Source organism: Cotesia typhae, unplaced genomic scaffold, assembly GCF_013202065.1.
Source record: "Cotesia typhae breed Kobodo isofemale line unplaced genomic scaffold, CoteBio_Ctyphae contig_20, whole genome shotgun sequence".
NCBI lineage: Eukaryota > Metazoa > Arthropoda > Insecta > Hymenoptera > Braconidae > Cotesia > Cotesia typhae.
The window spans coordinates 148,606-170,563 of record NW_027423725.1 but is presented as its reverse complement, the minus strand read 5'-3'; the positions used below and the strand labels follow the sequence as shown (position 1 = coordinate 170,563).

The following is a 21,958-nucleotide window of genomic DNA, read 5'->3' as shown; positions in this document are numbered from 1 at the left end:
ATACTCATTATAATCTGATATTATACTCATTATAATCCGGAATTATACTGAGTATAAACTGGGATTATACTCAGTATAATCCGGAATTATACTCAATATAATCTGGGATTATACTAGTTACTATCTGAAATTTTTTTTTTTCACTCAGTATAATCTGGGATGATATCCAGTGTCATCTTGTTTTTTCCGTGTCACATATTAACTGCAAAATAGCTAAATTTTATTATTATGATTTTTTTAACTAAAAATTAATTAAAAATAAAAACAAACCTGGATAAAAATAAAATTAGCCGATATCTAATTTTTTAGAATTTTTTTTCATTGAAAATATTATTACATAAAAATAAAAAAAAAAAATTTGCACTTGTAGAAAACTTCAAAAACTGTAAGTACAATTTTTTAAAAATATTTTTTTTGTTGTAATTTAATTATTTAATTATTAAAAAAAAAAAAATCAAAAATTTAAAACGTCGGCTAACTTTAATGACATCAAACCTGGAGTAATGTTAAATTAAAATAAAATCAACAAAATTTATATTATTGAATTTTTATTGTGACATACAATTAATAATTGTCACCAAATCTAATTATTATTAAATTACTTGAATTTTCTTCATTTTAATTATTAATAAGTATTTAATTTTATTAAAAATCTTCATTCTCTTGAGGAAAAATATCTCAAGTGATTTCCAGCCAAGACTGCTTCCTGCAACATAAACAAATAATAATTCCATACTGCATTCTAACCTCAAAAAAATTCAAACTTTAATTTTATCTATTTTAAAAATTACACTAAATTATATTTCTACAAAAAAAATCTATAAAATCTTTATTTTCAGTCCAAAAGTAATTATTAGTTTTAAAAATACTTTTTTTGTAATAAAAATAATACATAATTGTGTCAAAAAATTTTTGCTGACACCGCTTAAAAAAAAAAAAAATATATATATGTATATAATTAATATTAAGTAAATAAATAAAAAAAATAACCTTGGGTTTTTCGTGTGGTCCTCCACGAGGATACGGACCAAAGTTATCTCGACGTCCTCCATCAAAATCCATAGTAAACAGCCAAATAGTGTGGGCGACCAGAGCACAGATTGCAAGAACCGAGTGATCAATCATTTTCACAAATTACACTTTTCTTCTTTATTAATTAATTTGAATTTAATTATTTATTTACAATATTTATATTTACACGTCAGTGTATCAAAAAAAAGTTGGAACTTTCTCACCCTAGCACTTGGAAATAATGATCTGAATCAGCTGGACGCTGGTGTGTGATTATGTAACTTCTGATGCAGGCTGCGACATCTTCTGGGATGAGCGGTAAGTTTTGTATCGATAAAATAGATTTTTATTTTCTTTAATAATAATAATAATAATAATAAAGAAAATAATTTTTTTTATTAAAATTTAAATTTAAAAAAAAATTGAATTTATTTTTTAAAAAATTTTGTATCAATTTTGAAAATTAAAAAAAAAATTTTTTTTAGATCATTTTTAAATTTGCCGCGCTTGGAATTACAAGCCGCCATTTTATGGCGCGAAAATTTCAGCCGCCATTTTGTCGAATACTATTAACAATCACTTTTTTTTAATGATTTCTAATAAATTAGCCATTTATAAAACAATTTTACGCAGTAAAAACTTGAATAATTATTTTTTAACTCGATTTTAACATGAAAGTAATAAAAAAAAATTTTTTTTTCTTCAACTAAACCAAAAATTCTCAAAAAAAAAAATTTATTACCTTTTTGACAAAAAAAAAAATCTTCCAGATGTATCCTGAAAATGTAAACAGGTCCGAAAATTAATAAACGAAATGATTATTTAAAAATCCATGTCCAAATCATTGCTGTATTAGCATAATTATCATCATTAATAATAATAATAATAATAATAATAATAATTAATAATTAATAATAATAATAAACTTTATGGATAACTATTGTACATAAAACAATAACACTAAGTTATTTAAAATCTTGATAACCTATTGAATTAATATGATTTGTTTACATAATAATAAATTTATTTAAACGCACGCTTATCAACTAATGCATACGATTAATATTTACCACTTTATTTTATTTAATAATTATTATATTATATCGATTTTTAATTTTTTTTTTTAATAATATTCTATGTCGCATATAAAAAACAATTACTTAATTATTTTATATAGAGTACAAGTTCCTTAATTAAGATTTCTTGTTCTGCATCTGCATTTTTTTTTATTACTATAATTAATAATTTTATTTTATTATTATTATATATTTATTTATATATATATAATTATTATTTATAAACTTAAGACCTCGTTAATCACTTATAAATTTTCCCCGCTCAACGCATTAACTGTAAAAATAATTTTGAAAAATTCCTCTGAATTATTTATTGCACGGAGCGTACACGAAAAAAAAACAAGATGACACTCAATATCATCCCAGATTATACTCAATGATATCTGTAGTGGAGAAAAAAAAATAGATAGTAACTAGTATAATCCAGATTATACCCATTATAATATGGGATTATATTCATTATAATCTGGGATTATACTCATTATAATCTGGGATTATACTCAGTATAATCCGGGATGATATCCAGTGTCATCTTGTTTTTTTCGTGTACCGAGGAATTAAAAATCTACTTTTGATTTTAAATAATTAAAACAATAAAAATTAATTTAAAAAAAAATTTTTTTTTTTTGCAAAGAACGAGGAAAGAGTGAACCGCCTGATAAAAATTGCCTTTCGTTGATTACCAGAATCTGGTTGGCAGGTTAGTTGGGCGTTCACGTAAAACATTTTTTTTTTCTTTTAATTTAAAATATTTTGTTTATATAATTAATAATTAATTGTTATTACATGTGGTGTGAGATCGTTCCAGATATAATTACCGATAATCGATAAAATAGCGCTACACCCTTATCTATAACTACTCGGCAATCGGTTCCGTCAGTTCCATCGGTTCCAACCGTTCTAACCCTAGAACTGGACTCTCGTATCGACAAATTTTTTTTTTTTAATATTTATTTATATATATCTATAATATATTTAATATTTAGTATTTAAATTTATATTTATATTTATATTGTTGGATAAATAAATATAACTTTATTCACTAAATTGGCCAGTACCATAACAATAGTGTAGATGTAGCGCTAGTTCCATGGAACAAGTGGAACATGTGGAACAAATTCGTTGCTGGCAGGTCCATCGATCGATCTTAGATTGTCAGGCACTTCACGCTTCTTATCCTTGAAGGTTATTACGAGATCACTCACCACACTCGGGCAGGCTGGAGAACTGGACGTGACACCAGAGGCAGGCACCGTCAATATTGGATTATGTTATCCACTACTGCGAATCCGCAGGCTCCTAGACCAGCGCCCGACATTAGTCGGACTAACTCTCGCGCGTGCGATATTGCCACTTCTAGGGGTGGTCGTCGTGGAAGATTTGTAGACTCTGAAATTTTTTTTTTTTTAATTTACGTAATTAAGAAATGACCTCGTATCTCGTGAACAATTGACATTTTCAAAGATATAAGCTCACCCCGGCATTATACTTATCGAGACCTTTCATTTGAGTACCATCAATTTTTCATATATTTTATATATTTATATATCATATATATGTATATATGAAAAATATATCAAAAATACATGTGGGTACTCAAATGAAAGCTCTTGATGAGTGTTACATCGACATGAGCTTATATCTTAAAAATATATCTGCTTGATATATGTATATATCAAAAATCATAATATATATTTACCGAGAATAGCTGAGTTTAATCGAGCACAAACAGTTTCTCGCTCCTGAGGATCCAACTGCCAGCCAACAGGAGAATTCCAAGGGTTTGAATATGCGAGTAAACTAAACGCGTCTTGGAGCATTTTTTTGTTAGCTTCATTTTTGCCGTACGACTGTCTCAGGTGTATCGATTGGGAGTACAACTGCCGTCCGAACTCCAACATTTTTTCAATCGCCTGTTTATTGCCGCCACATAATTGTTTTTTACTGAGCTTAACACTGGGGTTGTCTATACTATTGCCGTTTTGTTGGTTTTGGTTGGCACTGTCTATATCTGAAAATAAAAATCAAATATAAATTTTTAAAAAATCAAATAAAAATTGATTTTTTCAAAAAATTAAAAAAATTTACAGCTATAAAAATATTCTATTTTTTTCAAAAAAATTTATAACTTTTTTTTGGTCGAATAAAAAAATTTTTTAAATATAGAAAAAAATTTTTTCAATTAATACAAAAATTATGAGCGACTCAAAATTTAAATTTTGAACTGAAACTTATTTTTTTTTATCTATAAAATTATACTGTAACGAGAAAAAAAATTTAAAAAAAAAAAAATTCGATTTTTGACAAATTTTGAAATTTAAAAAAATTTGAAGCGACCTCTTAAAAAAATTTTTTTAAGCTGTCTTTTGGAAAGGGCTCTTAAAACATCAAAAACTAAATTTTTTTCACTCGAGACTCAAAAAAAAAAAAATATACCGTACCCATATTAATATCTTCTCCATTACACTTGTATCCATTAGAATTAGGATTACCATTCTGGTATCCATTGGTAGTATTTTTGAACCCATTGATATTATTGATAGTCGCGGTGTTGCTCTCCATTTCCATATCAACATCATCCTCTATTTGTCCGTTTATAAACTGCTGATCCGCGGTCCCGTTCAGCGTGTTGTTTAAATTCATTTCTTCCACAGTCCCGTTTGACGATTTGCTGTTGTACGCTTTTGTGGACTGTATCACACTGGTCTGGTTGTCGTTACTCGTGTTTGTGTTTATATTTATATTGATATTTGTATTAGTATTAGTGTTGGTAATGCTATAAGTATTATTAGTATTAGCATTAGTATTAATATTAGTATTAGTATTGGTATTTGAATTATTAACAGTAGTGGTGGTGGTGTTGGTGGTGGATGTTGAATTCCCGATCGTCTGATTAACTTCAGAATCACTCCCGTTAACCATTTCAACAAATTGACGACACTTGAGAGCGAACATTAGGTTCGGATCCCGGTCCAATAAAGTCGGGTACAATTCTGTCGTCAGCTTTATTGCTTCACCCATACGACCCGCGAGTACGAGCTTCAAAATTCCTGAAAAATTTATTATTAATATTTTTATATGCACAATTTTTTTTTTTTTTTTTTTTTTTTTTTAATTTAATTAATATGAAGTATATACTTTGTCTATTTTTTATTGAACTAAAGTCTTCATCGAAAGGTTGTCCTGTACTATTGGCAAATGCTTCGGCAGTATCGCAGTAACCATGATGGACCAAATACGTTGATACCATCCTATTATTTTTATTTTAATTTTTATTAAAAATTAAAATTTATTTTTATTATTTTAACTAGCTTTCAAATTTATTTTTTAATAATTAAGGATGCTGAATTTTTTTTTTTTTCCAAAAAAAAATTTAATTTTTTTTTTTTTTTTTTTAAAAAAATTTATTAACTTTTTTTTAATAAAAAAATTTATTAATTTTTTTAATAAGAAAATTTATTAATTTTTTTTTTAATAAAAAAAATTTATCAATTTTTTTTTTAATAAAAAAAATTTATCAATTTTTTTTTTAATAAAAAAAATTTATCAATTTTTTTTTTAGTAAAAAAATTTATTAATTTTTTTTTTAATAAAAATTTGGCAATTAAAAAAATTTTTTTTTAATTTAATATACACTCAATTTTTATAATTAATTTCAAAACTATATCACATGAATTTTTACTTAATAAACTTCACTCAAGATTGAAAAAAAAATTTTTTTCCAATTTAAATAATCGAATTTAATTTAAAAAAAAAAATTTTTTTAAAAAAGAAATAAAAAAAAATCAATAAATTAAGCTTCTAAAAAGTAAAAATTTATTTGCTAATTTAGAGCAATTTAAAACTGACTCAATCAACTGAAAGAAAAAAAAATTGAAAGCTAGTATTGATAAAAAAAAAAAAAAAAAAAAAAAAAAAAAATGAAAAATACTTGTGTAAAACAGCTTGCCACTGTCCCTGACCATGGTCGGGGGTGGGATAATTGATAATCTGTAATCTCGTGCGTACGCGTAGCTCGTTAATCATATCACCAATATCAAACACAAAGGGCGTTTGTCCGAAATTAGCGTCGACTACCTCGCCAGGAGTCTGCAGGCCTACTGTGGGGTACAGATTTGGCTGAAAAAAATAAAAAATATTTTTAGTAGTCTATTTTAAAAAATTTATGATGTATAAAATCTTAAATATATTTTAAAAAAGAAAAAGCAAAATTCTACATTTTTAGAATAAAAATTTTTGATAATTATTTACAAGTGGGATCTATCATTTTAATTTTTATTTTTATTAACTAAATTTTTTTTTGAAAATTTTGATAAATTTTTTTTTTTTTAATAAAAAAAAATGAAGAATAAAAAAAAAATTGTAAATTTTTTAGAAAATTATGATATTCAATTTTTTTTTTTATAATTCATTTTTTTTATGTACTTTTCAAAAAAAAATATTAAAAATAGATAAAATTTTAATTTTATCCAAAAATATAAGAGCAAAAAATTTTTTCCGATGTTTAAAGGTAAAGTATCAATGAAATATTAATTTTTTAATATTTTCAAAAATAAAAAAAAATTACAAAATGTTAATTTTTCACCAAAATATCGCTAAAAATAGATTTGACCAAATTTGTAAATAATTACCAAATTTTTTTTTTAAATTTTAAATTAAAAAAAAAAGATAATAATAATAATTACAGGTAAATCAGAGAAGGCAATGCCCAAATGTGTTCCATTTTTAGTGTAAAACGCGGTATTATCAACAAGATTGACACCACAGCCAATAACATCACCAGTTGTAAAGGTCGGGCCATAAGGCTGACCAGTTCCTGATGAACAGAAGCTGTGACCATCGTCGCCATGATACCCGTATGAGTGTTTATCCCATCCAGGAAGTCTGTTAACATTTACACCGTGCGCCGACAGACCAATTCCCATGTATCCATCTCTCCCTTTGCTCACTATTTTAACTTCGAAATAGTAGAGACCGCAGGCAGCTGGTATCGAATGCGTTGTGCGAACACTGGCAGCGTCTTTGTGTGTTTTTCCAAAACCTGAAAAATTAACATCAATTAGTAATTGAAACATTAATAATAATTGACATAAAAAATCATAAGTTATAACTCATAACTTGTAAATGAATAAATAATTGAATAAATCTATTGGTGCTTTAATACAAGGTCCCTTCCAAGCCCAGCGACTACTTCTAGGTTACTAGGTCAACTCCTCCTCTCAACTCTTATTAAATGCTCACACGCCAGCTCTTTACCAGCTTCACTATTTCTCTATGCATTTATATCTGTAGTCATATATTTATATAAAGTAATATGTATGATGTAGGTACAACTTTCTTGGGTTGATTCTTTTTTTTTCTTTTTATTGCCAACACGTGTGGTTTCTGATTTACTAATTCAGTAATTAATACTCAGACCTTTGTATAAATACACGGCAATGACTGAATAGCATCTATACACGTTTTATAGCTAAATCGATTCAAGGTTCTGCATTAAACTTTTTGTTTCAATATGTTGTTATTATTTATTTAAATTTACTCAGTAATTTTTTTTTCAATGTTTTTTTCTTTTTTAATCTATCAAAAAAATTATCATTTTTTTTTATTACAAATTAATAAGCAATAAAAAATATTTTTTAATTTAAAAAAAAAAAAAAATTTTTTTTGTTCCAAGGTCAAAATTTTTGTTGAAAAAAAAAAAAAAATTTATTTTTATCAAAAATTGTTAATGTTAAAATTTATGCAATAATTTATTTTATAAAAAAATAAATTTTGTTAAAATTTAGAAAAAATATTATTTTTTAAACTAAATTAAATTTAGATATTTTTTTTTACGAATAAAAAAATTAATGTAAGATTGTTGGAGGTAATAGTGATAAAATTGATTGATATTAATAATAATATTTAATTTAATAAATTAATTTCAATAAAAACTTAATAAATTGGCAATAAAACTTTTAATATTCTAAAAAAAAATTTAGAATTTAAAATTAAAATTTTTAAGATAAAATTTTACAAAACAAAGGAAGTTTTTAATAAAAAAAAAATAATAATTTAATTTTATATCTTTTTAAAACAAAGAAACAATTTTTTTCACCAAAAAAAAAATGTAAATTTAGTGATTTTAATAAAATTGACACTTAAATTAATAAAATTTGTTTTTTTTTTTTTTTTTTTATTTTAAAGTAAAAGATTCTCACAATTTTATTCTAATTAAAAAAATTGAATGTTTTTAAAAACCAATTTTCTTAAAATTTAGAATTCAAAAATTTAATTTATTAAAGTGGATTTTTTTTTTTAATTAAAATAAAATTGCAAGTGTCAATAACTAGGTCTTTTACTTTATGAAAATTAAAAAAAAAAAATTTTTTTATTATAATTCGCTTGTAAATAAAATAAAAAAAGGCATAAATTTTCACTTTCACAAAAAGTAACAAAAAATTTTTAAAAATATATTTTTTTTTCAATTAATAATAAAAAAAAATATTCAATTTTAAATCACTGCCAAAAAATACACAAAAAAAATATGTATTTTTTTTTTTTTTAATTTGGACCCAAAAAAAATAAAAATTTTCAACTGAAAAAAAAATTATTAAAAATTTAAGAAAATAAAAAAAAAAAATTTTTACCTTAACTTAAAAAAAAAAACAAAAATTAAAAACTATCACCCACATATTGTTGACCACGGACAATATTTATCGTAGAGGGCGTGATAACGAAACTAAAAGTATCTTCGCGAAAAAAAAAAAAAAAAAAAAAAAAAAAAAACACACCAATAAAATTGTAAACGTTAATAAAATAAATTCTTAAGATACGGAAGGAAAATCCGTTATTGTAACAAAGAGCTGCGCACAAAGCCAACAAATCTTTTGTTATGTATGTATTATGTTTATAAATACATATACATCTCTGATCACATATACATATGTACTCAGCACATTTATATCCGTATCTGTCTTAATTAGAGGCAACAGCTGTCATTGACACCAGCTTAAAAATTTTCCCGAGGTTGAAATCCAAAATAACAACAAACTTGGTGAAAATTAAAAAATTACAATAAAAATGAGTGATCAGCTGATTCCTTTGTTTAGGTCGCTGACACGCGAAAAAATGTACTGCCATTTTAAATCAATATTTGTGGTAATGATCGCGGGCGAGTGGGTCCTAGAATAATTGATAAATAAAAAAGTGAATCAATAAGTAATAAAAAAAAAAAAAAAAATAACAAAATAATTGAAGCGATGTAAAATAGCTGAGAGGATGTTGTCAATAGCAAGGTTGATAAGAGGTGAGTTGGTACGTACCTTTGTAGTGAACGCGAAGATTATTTTGGGACAGTCCGATGTAATTGTACTTGTCCTTAGGGCTCCAAGACCTCGGCAAGGGCGTCTCTTCCTCGTTGACCATCGGATAGAGCATTTTCAATCGATCCGAGGGCTGCTGCCCACAATTTATCAAAGACGAATCCATAACACTCTGTTCCTCGCTGGTGGCGGCCATCATCGTCTTCCACAGCCCCACTACACACACTGACACTCTCCTCTCCTCTCCTCACTCGAGCGAGACACTCTCTCTCTCGCTCCTCTGGGCTTAACCCGTATTCTTAAGCTTCGCTCTCGCTCGCACGCACTCACTCGCTGTTAGGCTGACGATTGTGCCACCGAATCTTCAATTGTTCGTCTCCGTCTCTGGCTCTCTGCTCTGTACTACTGCTCCTGGTGCTGTGCAAGAGCCATCGCTGCCTAGGAGAAACTGCCACTGCGCATGCGCGACATCTGGGGGAACTAGTCTGGCGCGGTGCCTGGTGGACAATTTTTAAACTATTAATTTTTTATTTTTTCACAATACTGAAGTTAGCTGTCAGCTGTCACTTTTTTTTATTTTTACAACAAATTAAATATTTATTTACACTCCAAAAAATTTTTTTAATAATTTACATTCATAATTATTTAATAATTAAATTAAAATAATTTATTATTTAATATTTATAATGTCAGTCAACTTCACGGTCTATTTTGTAATTCATCCATTTTTATTTTAGACGCCATTGTTTTTGTTGTCATCCAGAAATTCGGAGCACGTGTATTACATGATTGAGGGTAATAAACAGAAAATAATTTACTTGTGGAATTATGTGCTCCCTGGATGGTGATTGTGTTGTGGAGAGAGTTGAAAAAAAAATTATTGACACGTGAGTTTTTTTTTTTTTTTTTTTTTTTTTTTTTTTAAAATTTTAAGGAAATTTGTAAATTTATTTTTAATTTCTTTCAAGGTTGGAAAATTTTTTAATTAATGACACTGCCGTCAGCTGACATTGTATTTTTTGAAATTTTACAATAAATAATTATTAATTGATTTTTAATTAAAAATTACATTAAATTTAGCTGTCATTTTTTTTTTTTTAATAAATAAATTACTGCAAAAAAAAATTATTAAAAAAAAGGACTTGTAGAAATTTTAATAAATTAAAAATGGAATTTTTTTAAAATAATTTTTTTGTTAAAGAAAATAAAAAAATTGTCAAGTGACAGTTAATTTTATTGCAGAATAACAAGACTATTAATTAAATACTTGATAGTAATAAATTTAAAAAATTACAGAAACGAAAATTGCCGAAAATGTCAGTCAAAATCAAGCATAAAACTCCGAGGTTCTGACAACTACTGCAACGACTGTTTCGAAGCTTACGCAACCCACAAATTCCGTGGTACACTCGGAAAGTCAAAGTTGGTACGCCCGAATGACAAAATCCTCGTGGGATTCTCCGGCTCAGCTGGCTCGGTAGCTCTCTTGAATTTAATCCGAGCTGGAATGCAAGAAAGCGTGCACAAGAGGCTTGTTTTTGAGACCCAGGTCATTTTTATCGGCGATTTTCTGGAACCTAGAACGGAAATTGAAAAAAAATCCAGCATTGACTCAGTAATAACTCTAATAAAGTCTTTTGGCTTTCCAGGTTATTTTACATCGTTATCAGAAATTTTTAATGCGGATGTTAAAATTTATAAAATAGACGAAGTTACTTACAATCATCACCAAGGTCCGGAAGATAGCCTAAAAAATTTATTCCAAGCGCTGACAAATAAAACAGCGAAGCAGGAACTGCTGAAGAAACTGCGGCTGACACTCCTGGCATCTGTCGCTAGGAACTTGGAATGTTCCAAAGTGTTCCTGGCAGATAGCGCCACCAGTCTCGCGGTGGACATTTTGAGCAACGTCGCAGTCGGCCGTGGAGCGCAGCTTTCTTTGGATGTCGGGTTCGTTGACGACCGGTTCGAGGGCCTGGCGATCCTGAGGCCCATGAGAGACTTCACGAAGCAGGAATTGGATTATTACTTGGAACTTCATCGCCTGGAACCTCTAAAAAAAAATAAAAAAATTAACGACAATCCTTTTGAGTCTATTCAAAAATTAACTGAAGACTTTGTTCTGGATCTGGAGTCTCAGTTCACTGGAACTGTCTCCACTGTTTACAGAACTGGCGCTAAAATTTCCAGCGAGGGATTTTCACCTGAGGAACGGCAAGTTTGTGTCGTTTGTAATGCTCCTGTTGACACCAAGCCTCAAGATGGAGCCACTGCTATCCTGGCAACCGAGTTTTCTAGGTTCATTTCGACCAGAGGGGTTAAGGCGGTTGACAGGAACAATGGAGAGTGCTTCAAGGAACCTTGTGGGCAGTGTGAAGGAGACTGTGGGAATAACAAGGAACAAAAATTAACTGTCGAACAGTTGAGGAAGTTCTTGTGTTATGGGTGTAGGTTAATTGTTAATGATAAATTTGACGTTGAAAAATTACCCGGAAATATTACCAGAAAGGTTAAACAGCTGGCTTGTTTTGAAGAGATGAGAGAACAGATTAAGGACTTTTTATTTTAAATATTAGAATGGACTATTAATTTTTTGAAGTTTTATAATTTATAATTTATAAATTATTATAAAAAAATATTGTTTTAAAAATTAGCACTGAATTTTTTTTTTTTGTAATTTAATTGTTATAAAAAGATACTAAAATTGAGAAACATTTGGATCTTTTTAGAAATTTTTAAAATTATAAATTTTAGCAAAAAAAAAATTCCATCTATAGAAATTCTAAAAAATAATAAATGCAATTTTTTTTTTTATTTTTACAAGTAGAATTTTTTTGTAAATTTTTTTACAATAATTTAAATGTTCAAAAATTAAAAATAAAATTTTTTTAATTCAGGATGATTAAATTTATTGTTTTAAATAAATAATATAATTACTTATTTTTAATAAATAATTTTTGTAATTTTAAGCTAAAATATTTTATATAATTTTTTTTTTTTAATAATTTTTATATATCACAAAAAAATTATCCAAAAAAATTACCTGTCAAATTTTCCTAAATTAAATTATTTAAATTATTGAATTTAAAATTTAAAAATTTTAAATTAATATAATTTAAAAATTTTAAATCATTTAAAATTATATTATGGATTTTTTTACATACTACCAACCTGTGATATTTACCATCAGCTGTTTCTGATAATTGTCAACTATCTCGGGTGCCATAACTTAGTCCTAATTCATACTTTTAATAATGTGATGTTTTCATCAAAATCGTGTTTATGAAACGTCTGAATTCATGAATGTGAGACTTTACTAATGTGAGGTTTTAAAAAAAATTGGTTTAATAAATGTGATGTTTTCAAAACGTATACTTTGAAAAATGTGATGTTTTCAATATGTAGACTTTAATAAACGTGAGACTTTTAAAATGTGAGGTTTATGAAAAAAACGGTTTAATAAATGTGACGTTTCAATATCGTGAGATTTTGCTAATGTGAGGTTTCATAAACGTGAGGTTTTAAACAAAAATCGAGCGGCAATATCGATTGAAGATGGAAACAATTTCAGTTGATATAGTAGATTTCATGTGATAAGAACTAAAAATTTTTCAAATTGACTTCCGGGCGGCAAATCACGCAGTCCAGTATGTTAATATAATTAAATAAATTTTTCAGTGAAAAAAAAATAAAAAAATAGAGGCAGATTATTATTAAAATAATTAACAAATTAATTGTTAACTAATGAAAGAATGGCCGTTTTTTTTTCTTTTAAATTAATACCTGGTTTCTGTATTTTTTCTGGTTTAAATAAATTAATTCATTGTTCTAAAATTAATATAAATAAATTAATTAAATCAAACGCATATCATTTTAATCAATAAATTTATTACAACGTTTATTTAAAGAATGTACCCTTGATTGGAGGTTTCCAGAAACATATTAATAACTTACGTTTGGGAAGTTAATTATGGTTGTCATCGTAAAGGGCACGATGCACCGCACTGAGACTTTGTTGTACATTGCTAGTACTTCCCTGATCTTCTTGATCCAGAAACAGATCGTACAGCAGGAGCAGTTAGATTGTTCTTCCACTAAGAATTGACCAAAAGACACTTCATAGGGTGACCATCAAGCTGCCGGTTGTAGTATTAATAAGTCCCCATGACCTTAGTAGCGTCTTTCTGGGTCACGTAGATGCGGTATACCGGGTCGACTTTTGCGGTACCGGGTCGAACTAACATCGAGATCAGGAGTTCTCCGACATCTCCAAACAACTCTTTAATGTCCTCTTACGTGACGTTGGCCTGAAGGTTGCTGACGATAATTCTGTACCCGGTGTTCGGGAAGCTCTTGCGAGAGTTTAGCTCGGGTCTGGACTTCATGCTGTCCAACCTGGACTTTACTCCCGGCTACCGGGTGCTTCGGTATTATTTGTCTTCGTTCTCCAGGTCGTCCTCGTTGATATGGTCCATGACTTGCTTTCAAATCTCCAGCAGTCCTCGTCGTGATACATGGGCTCTAGTTTCTGCAGGAATTGGGGAACGCGTGCCACCACTTTTAGCTGCCTGGGGCGGTCCAGGTCCGCGGTCTTCCGCACAGATCTGCTTACAGAGCTTGGAGGCGCTAACGTTATTTTTGTTCGACCAGTTCTTGACGGAAGATAGCGCGTTCTCCATTCCGAAAATTCACGACAGCGGCGGAGGTGGCTGCGTACTCGTTTCTGACTGTTTGTCTTAGAGGAACTTGGAGATCCATCGAATAGTCATCTTGGAAAACGGGTTCCTCCGGATAGTCGACAAGAGGCCGGTATAATTGAAAGTCCTTTCACATTCAGCCGGCATCTGCTGTCCCCCAGATGATGGCTGTCCCCAGATGGTGGCTGTCCCCAGATGGTTCATGAGCATCACATGCCAAGTCTCATGTCTCGGGCCCAGTCCAGCTCCAGGTAACGGGTACCCCTAATATATATTTTTAGTTACATATAAAAAAAAATAAATAAATACATAAATAAATATATAACTAAATAAATAAATAAACAAATAGATAAATGAATAGCTACTTTGATATTGTGTATCCTAAATAATTATTGATATTATTTTGTTATAAATTGATTTTGCAAATTGGGTTTTTATTTTTTATTTTTAAATAAGTTTTTATTTTTTTACTTGTTAATAATTAATTTCATTAGACCTTTACAGTTTATTCGATAAGTATAATTACTTTAATGTTAATATGCATCCATAGATTTTTTTTTTAATTGAAAAATTAATTTAACAATTAACATACTGGACTGCGTGATTTGCCGCCCGGAAGTCAATTTGAAAAATTTTTAGTTCTTATCACATGAAATCTACTATATCAACTGAAATTGTTTCCATCTTCAATCGATATTGCCGCTCGATTTTTGTTTAAAACCTCACGTTTATGAAACCTCACATTAGCAAAATCTCACGATATTGAAACGTCACATTTATTAAACCGTTTTTTTCATAAACCTCACATTTTAAAAGTCTCACGTTTATTAAAGTCTACATATTGAAAACATCACATTTTTCAAAGTATACGTTTTGAAAACATCACATTTATTAAACCAATTTTTTTTAAAACCTCACATTAGTAAAGTCTCACATTCATGAATTCAGACGTTTCATAAACACGATTTTGATGAAAACATCACATTATTAAAAGTATGAATTAGGACTAAGTTATGGCACCCACTATCTCAACTAGTTGGTCAATAAAAATAATAAAAATATTTCACAATTCCATTGTTTATAATTATAATTACCAAATACAGGAAATTTTAAAAATAAATAAAAAGTTTAAAGTAACAAAAAGTAAGTACTAAATTTTCCACTGAAATTACAAATATAATTATTAAAAAAAAAAGAAAAGTTTCTTGTGTTATTAACACATACATTACATAATTTGAGGTTAAGTAAACTTGCACTAAGAATATTAAATAAAAAAATTGAAATTGAGCTATTAAAAATTTTTTTAAATAATTTAAACATTTTTTTTGAAAATTTTTAACTTGTAAAATTTTTTAGGTTAGAAAAAAAAAGTGAAAATTATTGAAATTGTTGATTTTGCATTGAAGAAATTTACAAGTGTTGGAAATATTCAAAACATCTGTCAATTTTTTTAATTTTTATAAAAAAAAAAAAAATTACTATAAAGAAATTTTAATAAAAAAAAATTACATTAAAGTTAGCAGTCACTTGCTTATTTTTTAGTTTTTTTTTTTTTTAACAAATAAATTTGTTCCGAAAAATTATTTTTAAAAAATTGCATTTTTTATTTTATTAAATTTTTAAATGTCAATTTTTTATTTCTAATTTTTTTGCCATAATTTGTTTGTTAAAAAAATTATTAAAATGATCAAATATCTGGTACATTAATTTTAATAAAAAAAAATTAAAAATAAATAAAGTATTAAAATTAATAAATATTTAAAATAATTATTTTTTTAAATAATTACAGAAACCTCAAGATGTCTATGCTAATCACTCCCTGGTTCCGCAACATCTTCACCGACCTTTTCGGAGGACTCATGAATTTCCAGGACCACCCGGAGTGCGGGATTCACGAGCTCCGCGTGGTCGACTGTTTGGAGGCCTACGGAACCTTCCACGGGAAAACAAAGTGCCGCGTGCTCCTCGATGACTTCCGCGAGTGCGTCTGGAAGGACAAACAGGTCCAGAGGATGACTATTATGAGCATGGAGCGCGCGAGACAGTACCACGACGGCGAGCGTCCTAAAGAAGGTCTCTGGGCCAAAGCACCTAGGGCAGACTCTTTCTAATTACAATTAGTCTGTTAATTAATACTAATTATTATTATTATATATTATTAATCCATTACATGGGTTTGATGGCTTGATAAGTGTAGTTACTGGTTAACAATAAATTTATTGTAACATACTGGAATTATTTATTTATTATTTTAAAAAAATAAGATTAAATTTTTTATTAATACTAAATTATTTTGTTAATTAAAAATAGAAAAATTTTTATATGAAATTTTACAGAAAATTTGTTATATTTTTTTTTTTTTTGAATTTATTGATTTACAATTTTTATTTTTTTTTTTATGAAAAAAAAAAAAAAATTTTTTATACTAATTTATTTTGTTAATTAAAAATAGAAAAATTTTTATATGAAATTTTATAGAAATTTTGATATTTTTTTTGCATTTATTGCTTTACAATTTTTAATTTTTTTTCTTATGAAAAAAAAAATTTTTTTTAATGAAAATTAAATTTGAAATTTTTGGAAATAGGGTAAATGCACCAGTTGTTGACCGATGTACTTAAAAATTAATTAATTATTATTTTACAAAAATTTTTTTTCAATTGCATTTAAAAAAAAAAATATGAAATTTTTAGCGCAGTGATTACAGCTTTAAAAAAATACTTTCTATTTGTTTACAACCTTAATTGTTCAATAATTGGTGCATTTACCCTAACTCAAAAAAATTTATTTAAAAAAACCAAACATTTTTTTTTCATCTTAAATTTTTTGTTATTTATCTAAAAAAAAAAATTACAATATTCTTGTATAATTATAGTAGTTAATTAATTTGTTCATAAAAATGATACGTCATAAAATCAGATCACACAAATCCGATGAATTAATTGATTAAAAATATATATAATATTTATATATTTATAATATTGTCATTAAAGTTTTAAAACATACAATACAAATGACAAATACAATAATTAACAATTAATAACATTGATAAAATGTTGATTGTTGATTATATTAAAATTCTAAAACTTTAACGTTAAGTACATGGGTGTATTTTAATAATAATTAATAAAATAAATCAATTAATACATATATAATGGAGCGTGCACGAATAGACGTGCTTATAATATAAAATGGACGATTAAAATGGAATGAATGTGCATTTTTACTCAGAATATTATTATTATTATTATTATTATTATTATTAAAATAATAATAATAATTACTAATTAATAAAAATGAGCCACCATATAATTATTACCTATTTACAATTACTCGGGATTATTTGTTCTAATGAGGAAAGTAAAATATTCCTCGGAATAATTATTTACAATCTAATTAAATTTAATAAAAATAAATTTGTAACGAGTCATACATTTAAAATAACCATTCAAAATATTTTTTTTTTGCTCCTAATAACATATTTCTAAAATTACAGTAATTTAAAAAAAAATTTTTTTTTTTTACTCATTAATAATTATAATTAATAATTCACTTATGTCAATATTATTACTAAATTTAATAATTAATTTCAAGTTCAATAATAATATCAATAATTCCTCGTTGAATTTAAAATTTCAATCAGAGCCAAAAAATTTTCTAATGCACCGACAATAAAATGCTGATTAAAAAATCTTTAAAAAATATCAACAGATAAATGCCAAAAGAGCTTGGAAATTTTTACAAAAGTATTTTGAGCTTAAAACTGAAAAAAATTTTTCGTAAGCCAAAAAGGCGTGAAAAAATTTTTTTGCCAATTTTTGCAGGAATTTTTTAAGCTTAAATATGAAAAAAAAAATGTTACTTTTTTTTTTTACAAATTAGTTGACAATAAAAAATGTTTGTACGTTGAAAAAACAATTTTTTTTTTGTTCTAATATCAAAATTTTTGTTAAAAAAAATTAATTTGTCCAAAAAAAAATTTTAATAATTTATTAAAAAAATTTGAAAAAATTTTTTAATAAATTATAATTAAATTTAATTTAGCAGATAATTTAAAAATTTTTTTAACAAATAAATTACAAAAAAACATTGACGTATAAATTTAAAAATGTCATTAAATTATAAAAAAATCAATTTTGTAAAAATTTGAACAAAAAATTAAATTTAGATTTTTTTTTTACAATTAAAAATATTAATAAAAAATTGATTGATATTAATATTAATATTTAATTTAATGAATGAATTTTAAAAAAAGCTTATTTTTGCTTTAGATTTTGAATAAATATTTATTAACATTTATTAACTATTAATAAATATTTATTAAATCCTACGATATTAAAAAATCATTTATTAAAGTTTTTTAAATATAATCAAATCCTTTTATCAGTGTTGCTTAATTTTTCGAGCTTTTTGTCAATATTTTGCAATAAAACATTAATTTTTTTTTTCCACCCTTTTGACATTTATCACGGAGAATAATATTTAGATCAACAGTAAGTACACTTTACTTATTATTATTAAATATACTCGAGTTATATTAAGTACCATTAATACTCTGGTTACGCTGCCACATAAATAATAAAAAATGAGTCATTATTGCTTTGACGATTGACAATTATCTCAAGCTGGAGAGTTGCTCATTACTGATTCCTCATTGTCATTATATTAGTCATTAGTAAGTAGTTATTAGTCATTACTTAATAATCAGTAGTCATCAGAATATATCTATGTATAATAATATCTAGGTAAAAATATGTTCGAGGCACTTGGAAAGGCTTGTTAATTGTCCATTGATTGTTCCTCGGTGTCCTCACAGGTGCAAGACACCCGGCTGGTCATTAAAATGATTGTGAGGCTGATGATGCTGGTGGTGATGGTGATGATGATGGTGATGATGGTGAGAAGAGGTCGGTATGTCGTCATGGAGCGCGACTCCGGTCAGATCTACTATTTCGTCAGCTTCCTCGTCGCTGGCGCTTCCGGTCACGATGCTCTGAGTCGACTGATGACTGCCCGATGATAATTGGCTATTGCGGGAGAAAGACCCACGTCTTGGCGCAGCCATTGCTGCGCGTTGGTTCGCTGGCTTCACTGTTATTATCAGGTTTGATGAATTTGCAATCATCATGTCTGTTACCTTGAATTTTTAATTTTATTAAAAATTATTTAAAATTTATTTTATTCATGCTTTATCTCTAGATACAAAATTAAGAAATGACCTTGTATCTTGTCAACTATTGACATTTTCAAAAAATATAAACTCATCCTGATGTTACACTCATCAAGACCTTTCATTTGAGTACCCACATGCATTTTTTTATATATTTTTCATATATACATATATATGATATATATATATATATATATATATATATATATATATATATATATATATGAAATATATGAAAAATTCATGTGGGTACTCAAATTAAAGCTCTTGATGAGTGTAACATCCATATGAGCTTATATTTTTTGAAAATATATTTATTATATATATGTATATATCAAAAATATATCAAAAATGCATGTGGATACTCAAATGAAAGGTCATTTTAAAGTTAATTTATTTTTTAAACGCAATAAAAAATTTAATTAGATAAATAGCTTAGCACGTACTTGATCCAAGGTTTTTCCTGCAACCTCGATCCCATTAACCTCCAGAACCTCGTCATTGACAGCCAGTAATCCCGTGCTCTCGGCGAGGCCTCCAGGTACCAGCCGACTTATAAAGACACCTGGAACTTTCTCAAATCCACCACCCGCTGACGGAGGTAGTACCCTCACACTTTCGCCGTCTTTTATGTAAAATCCTAAAGGTTTATCCGAGCCGTGTTTTAGTAATCTGACTCGCCGGCATGTCGCTGGCAAAATATCAACATCAATAATTGCTGATACCTTAAATAAAAAAATTTTTATTTATTAATCATAATTGTAACTTTAAATTTATAATAATTTTTTTTTTTATTTATTAACTTCTACGAATCTTAATTATTTATTTATTGAAAAAAAAAAAAATATATATATTGTTGAATTTATTTAAACAAAACAAGGTCAAATTGTCATTATACTTTTCAAGTATTTGATTAATAGTCTTGTTATTCTGCAATAAAATTATTTTTAAATATATATTGTTAAGAAAATAAGTAAAATTTTGTGGCCAAGTGTATTTATATGGATGTTTTAAGAGCCCTCTCTAAAGAACAGCTCAAAAAAAAATTTTTTAGAGGTCGCTCCAAATTTTTTTAAATTTCAAAAATCATCAAAAATCGATTTTTTTTTTAAATTTTTTTTTCTGAACAAAAAAAAATGTATTTTCAATTTTTTAAAAATAACTACCTGTCAATTTTTCAGCCATAATTTATTAGTTATAAAATTTTTTTAATTATTAAATAAATTTTTTTTTAACAAAAAAATTGCATTTTTAATTTCTAAAAATTTTGGTATATCAATTTTTTAAATAATTTATTTATTAAAAAAATTCTTAAAATTACTAAATAAATTTTTTTTTCAAAAAAAAAAATTACATTTTTAATTTTTTAAAATTTCTTTATGTCAATTTTTTTATTAAAAAAATTCTTAAAATGATAAAAAATTTTCTAAATTAATTTAAAAAAAAAAAAATTTACCTGTCTAAAATCATGTGGATTGGAGATAGCCAATGACTTAGGTTTACCCGGAGTTCCACCAAGAATACTAGAAATAAGATTCTTTGGCTTCAAAGTCCCCGTGTTTTCATCAAAGCTGTCACCATTCCTGGTGATTAATATTTTAAGCAGAGACTTGGCTGCCAAAAGCGCACGTGCCAGATTATTGTCATTGTTAATTGGCAGGAGGTCATTGTCAGTCGGGTCGGTGTATCGAATATTAAAATTCTTGTCCTTATCATCTTTATTTAGTTCGTGCTTCTCCGCCAGTAGCTTGCGAAACTCATCATAGCCAATGGGATTTTTTTTGTTTATGGAGAATCTAATAATGTCCGCATCAAACTGCCAAAAAAAAAAAAAAATAAAATTTTTTTAATTAAAAATTAAAAAAAAAAAAATTGTTTGTGTACCTTGCTTTTGACAGCAACGATGTTGCTGTCGACATGATGGTGGAGTTTGCTCTTGCTCATTATTCCCAGCCGTAATTAAAAACTCGTCTTTATTTAAAACTCAATAAAATATTCACCAATAATAAAATAATTAAATTACCACTGAGTTAATCGATATCATAAAAACATTTTACAAACTTGTTGGCACGCCCGTTGATTAAAAAAAACGTATATTTACTCCTACAATCCTCAGATTTCACTCCAATCTTGTCGTGTGTAAAAAAACTGCCACCGAGTAGAAATTTTTTTTATAAAAAAACTAAAATTGTTTAAATAATAAATAAGTTGTTTGTAAAATAAACTTACTTAATAAATAAACAACTAAAATTGTTTAAATAAATAAAAAAAATATAATTTTTAACGCGACTTACGAATGTCTACTTCCACGCCTGCCTCTTTCGTGTCACAGTGGTCATAGCATCATTAATACTTTTTGTAGTGGCACCAGTTTTTTTTTTTAATAACATCACAACAGTCCAGTGCTGCCACCTGTCAAAAAAATTAAATATTACATGGCGGTAAAATTCTGTACTATCAGCTGTTATAACAAAAATTAATTCAGCCGACATTTTGAAATTTTAATAATTTATATTATTTATTTATTTTATTAAAAAATTATTTAAAAAATAATTTTTAAAAAAATTTCACATGCTAGAAAATTTTAAAAATTATACAGCAATTTTTTTGTTATAATTTAATAAATGAAAAAAAATTAAAAAATTAAAAATGTCGGATTACTTTAGTTATTATTTTGTCATTTTTGAAAATTAATAAAAT

At 26.8% G+C, this 21,958-nt stretch overlaps 4 protein-coding genes across 6 annotated transcripts; 2 read left to right on the top strand and 2 right to left on the bottom strand.

Moving 5' to 3' along the window:
- Positions 1–531: 531 nt before the first annotated feature.
- Positions 532–9,797, bottom strand: Ranbpm (Ran-binding protein M). 3 transcript variants are annotated; one of them, XM_074259188.1, is made up of 9 exons: positions 9,392–9,796; positions 6,773–7,128; positions 6,019–6,206; positions 5,226–5,338; positions 4,529–5,137; positions 3,787–4,098; positions 1,754–3,476; positions 991–1,364; positions 532–706 (listed from the first exon to the last, which is right to left on the bottom strand). In XM_074259188.1, exons 1-7 carry the CDS (start codon positions 9,588–9,590, stop codon positions 3,343–3,345), a joined length of 1,911 nt encoding a protein of 636 aa, XP_074115289.1. In that variant the 5' UTR covers positions 9,591–9,796; the 3' UTR covers positions 532–706; positions 991–1,364; positions 1,754–3,342. The 3 variants fall into 3 exon arrangements, with proteins under 3 accessions (XP_074115289.1, XP_074115290.1, XP_074115292.1); XM_074259189.1 differs by having other exon boundaries at positions 991–1,317; XM_074259191.1 differs by lacking the exon at positions 5,226–5,338 and having other exon boundaries at positions 6,050–6,206; positions 9,392–9,797.
- A 195-nt stretch (positions 9,798–9,992) lies between these two features.
- Positions 9,993–12,044, top strand: Ctu2 (Cytosolic thiouridylase subunit 2). The gene is made up of 2 exons (XM_074259192.1): positions 9,993–10,278; positions 10,688–12,044. The coding sequence occupies exons 1-2, from the start codon at positions 10,220–10,222 to the stop codon at positions 11,958–11,960; spliced, it is 1,332 nt and encodes a 443-aa protein (XP_074115293.1). The 5' UTR covers positions 9,993–10,219; the 3' UTR covers positions 11,961–12,044.
- A 3,026-nt stretch (positions 12,045–15,070) lies between these two features.
- LOC141537979 (uncharacterized) lies at positions 15,071–16,323 on the top strand. The gene is made up of 2 exons (XM_074259211.1): positions 15,071–15,231; positions 15,878–16,323. The coding sequence occupies exon 2, from the start codon at positions 15,888–15,890 to the stop codon at positions 16,197–16,199; it is 312 nt and encodes a 103-aa protein (XP_074115312.1). The 5' UTR covers positions 15,071–15,231; positions 15,878–15,887; the 3' UTR covers positions 16,200–16,323.
- A 722-nt stretch (positions 16,324–17,045) lies between these two features.
- On the bottom strand, positions 17,046–21,574 carry Par-6 (partitioning defective protein 6). The gene is made up of 5 exons (XM_074259173.1): positions 21,488–21,574; positions 21,143–21,406; positions 20,715–21,074; positions 19,705–19,983; positions 17,046–19,225 (listed from the first exon to the last, which is right to left on the bottom strand). Exons 2-5 carry the CDS (start codon positions 21,200–21,202, stop codon positions 18,899–18,901), a joined length of 1,026 nt encoding a protein of 341 aa, XP_074115274.1. The 5' UTR covers positions 21,203–21,406; positions 21,488–21,574; the 3' UTR covers positions 17,046–18,898.
- Positions 21,575–21,958: the final 384 nt, after the last annotated feature.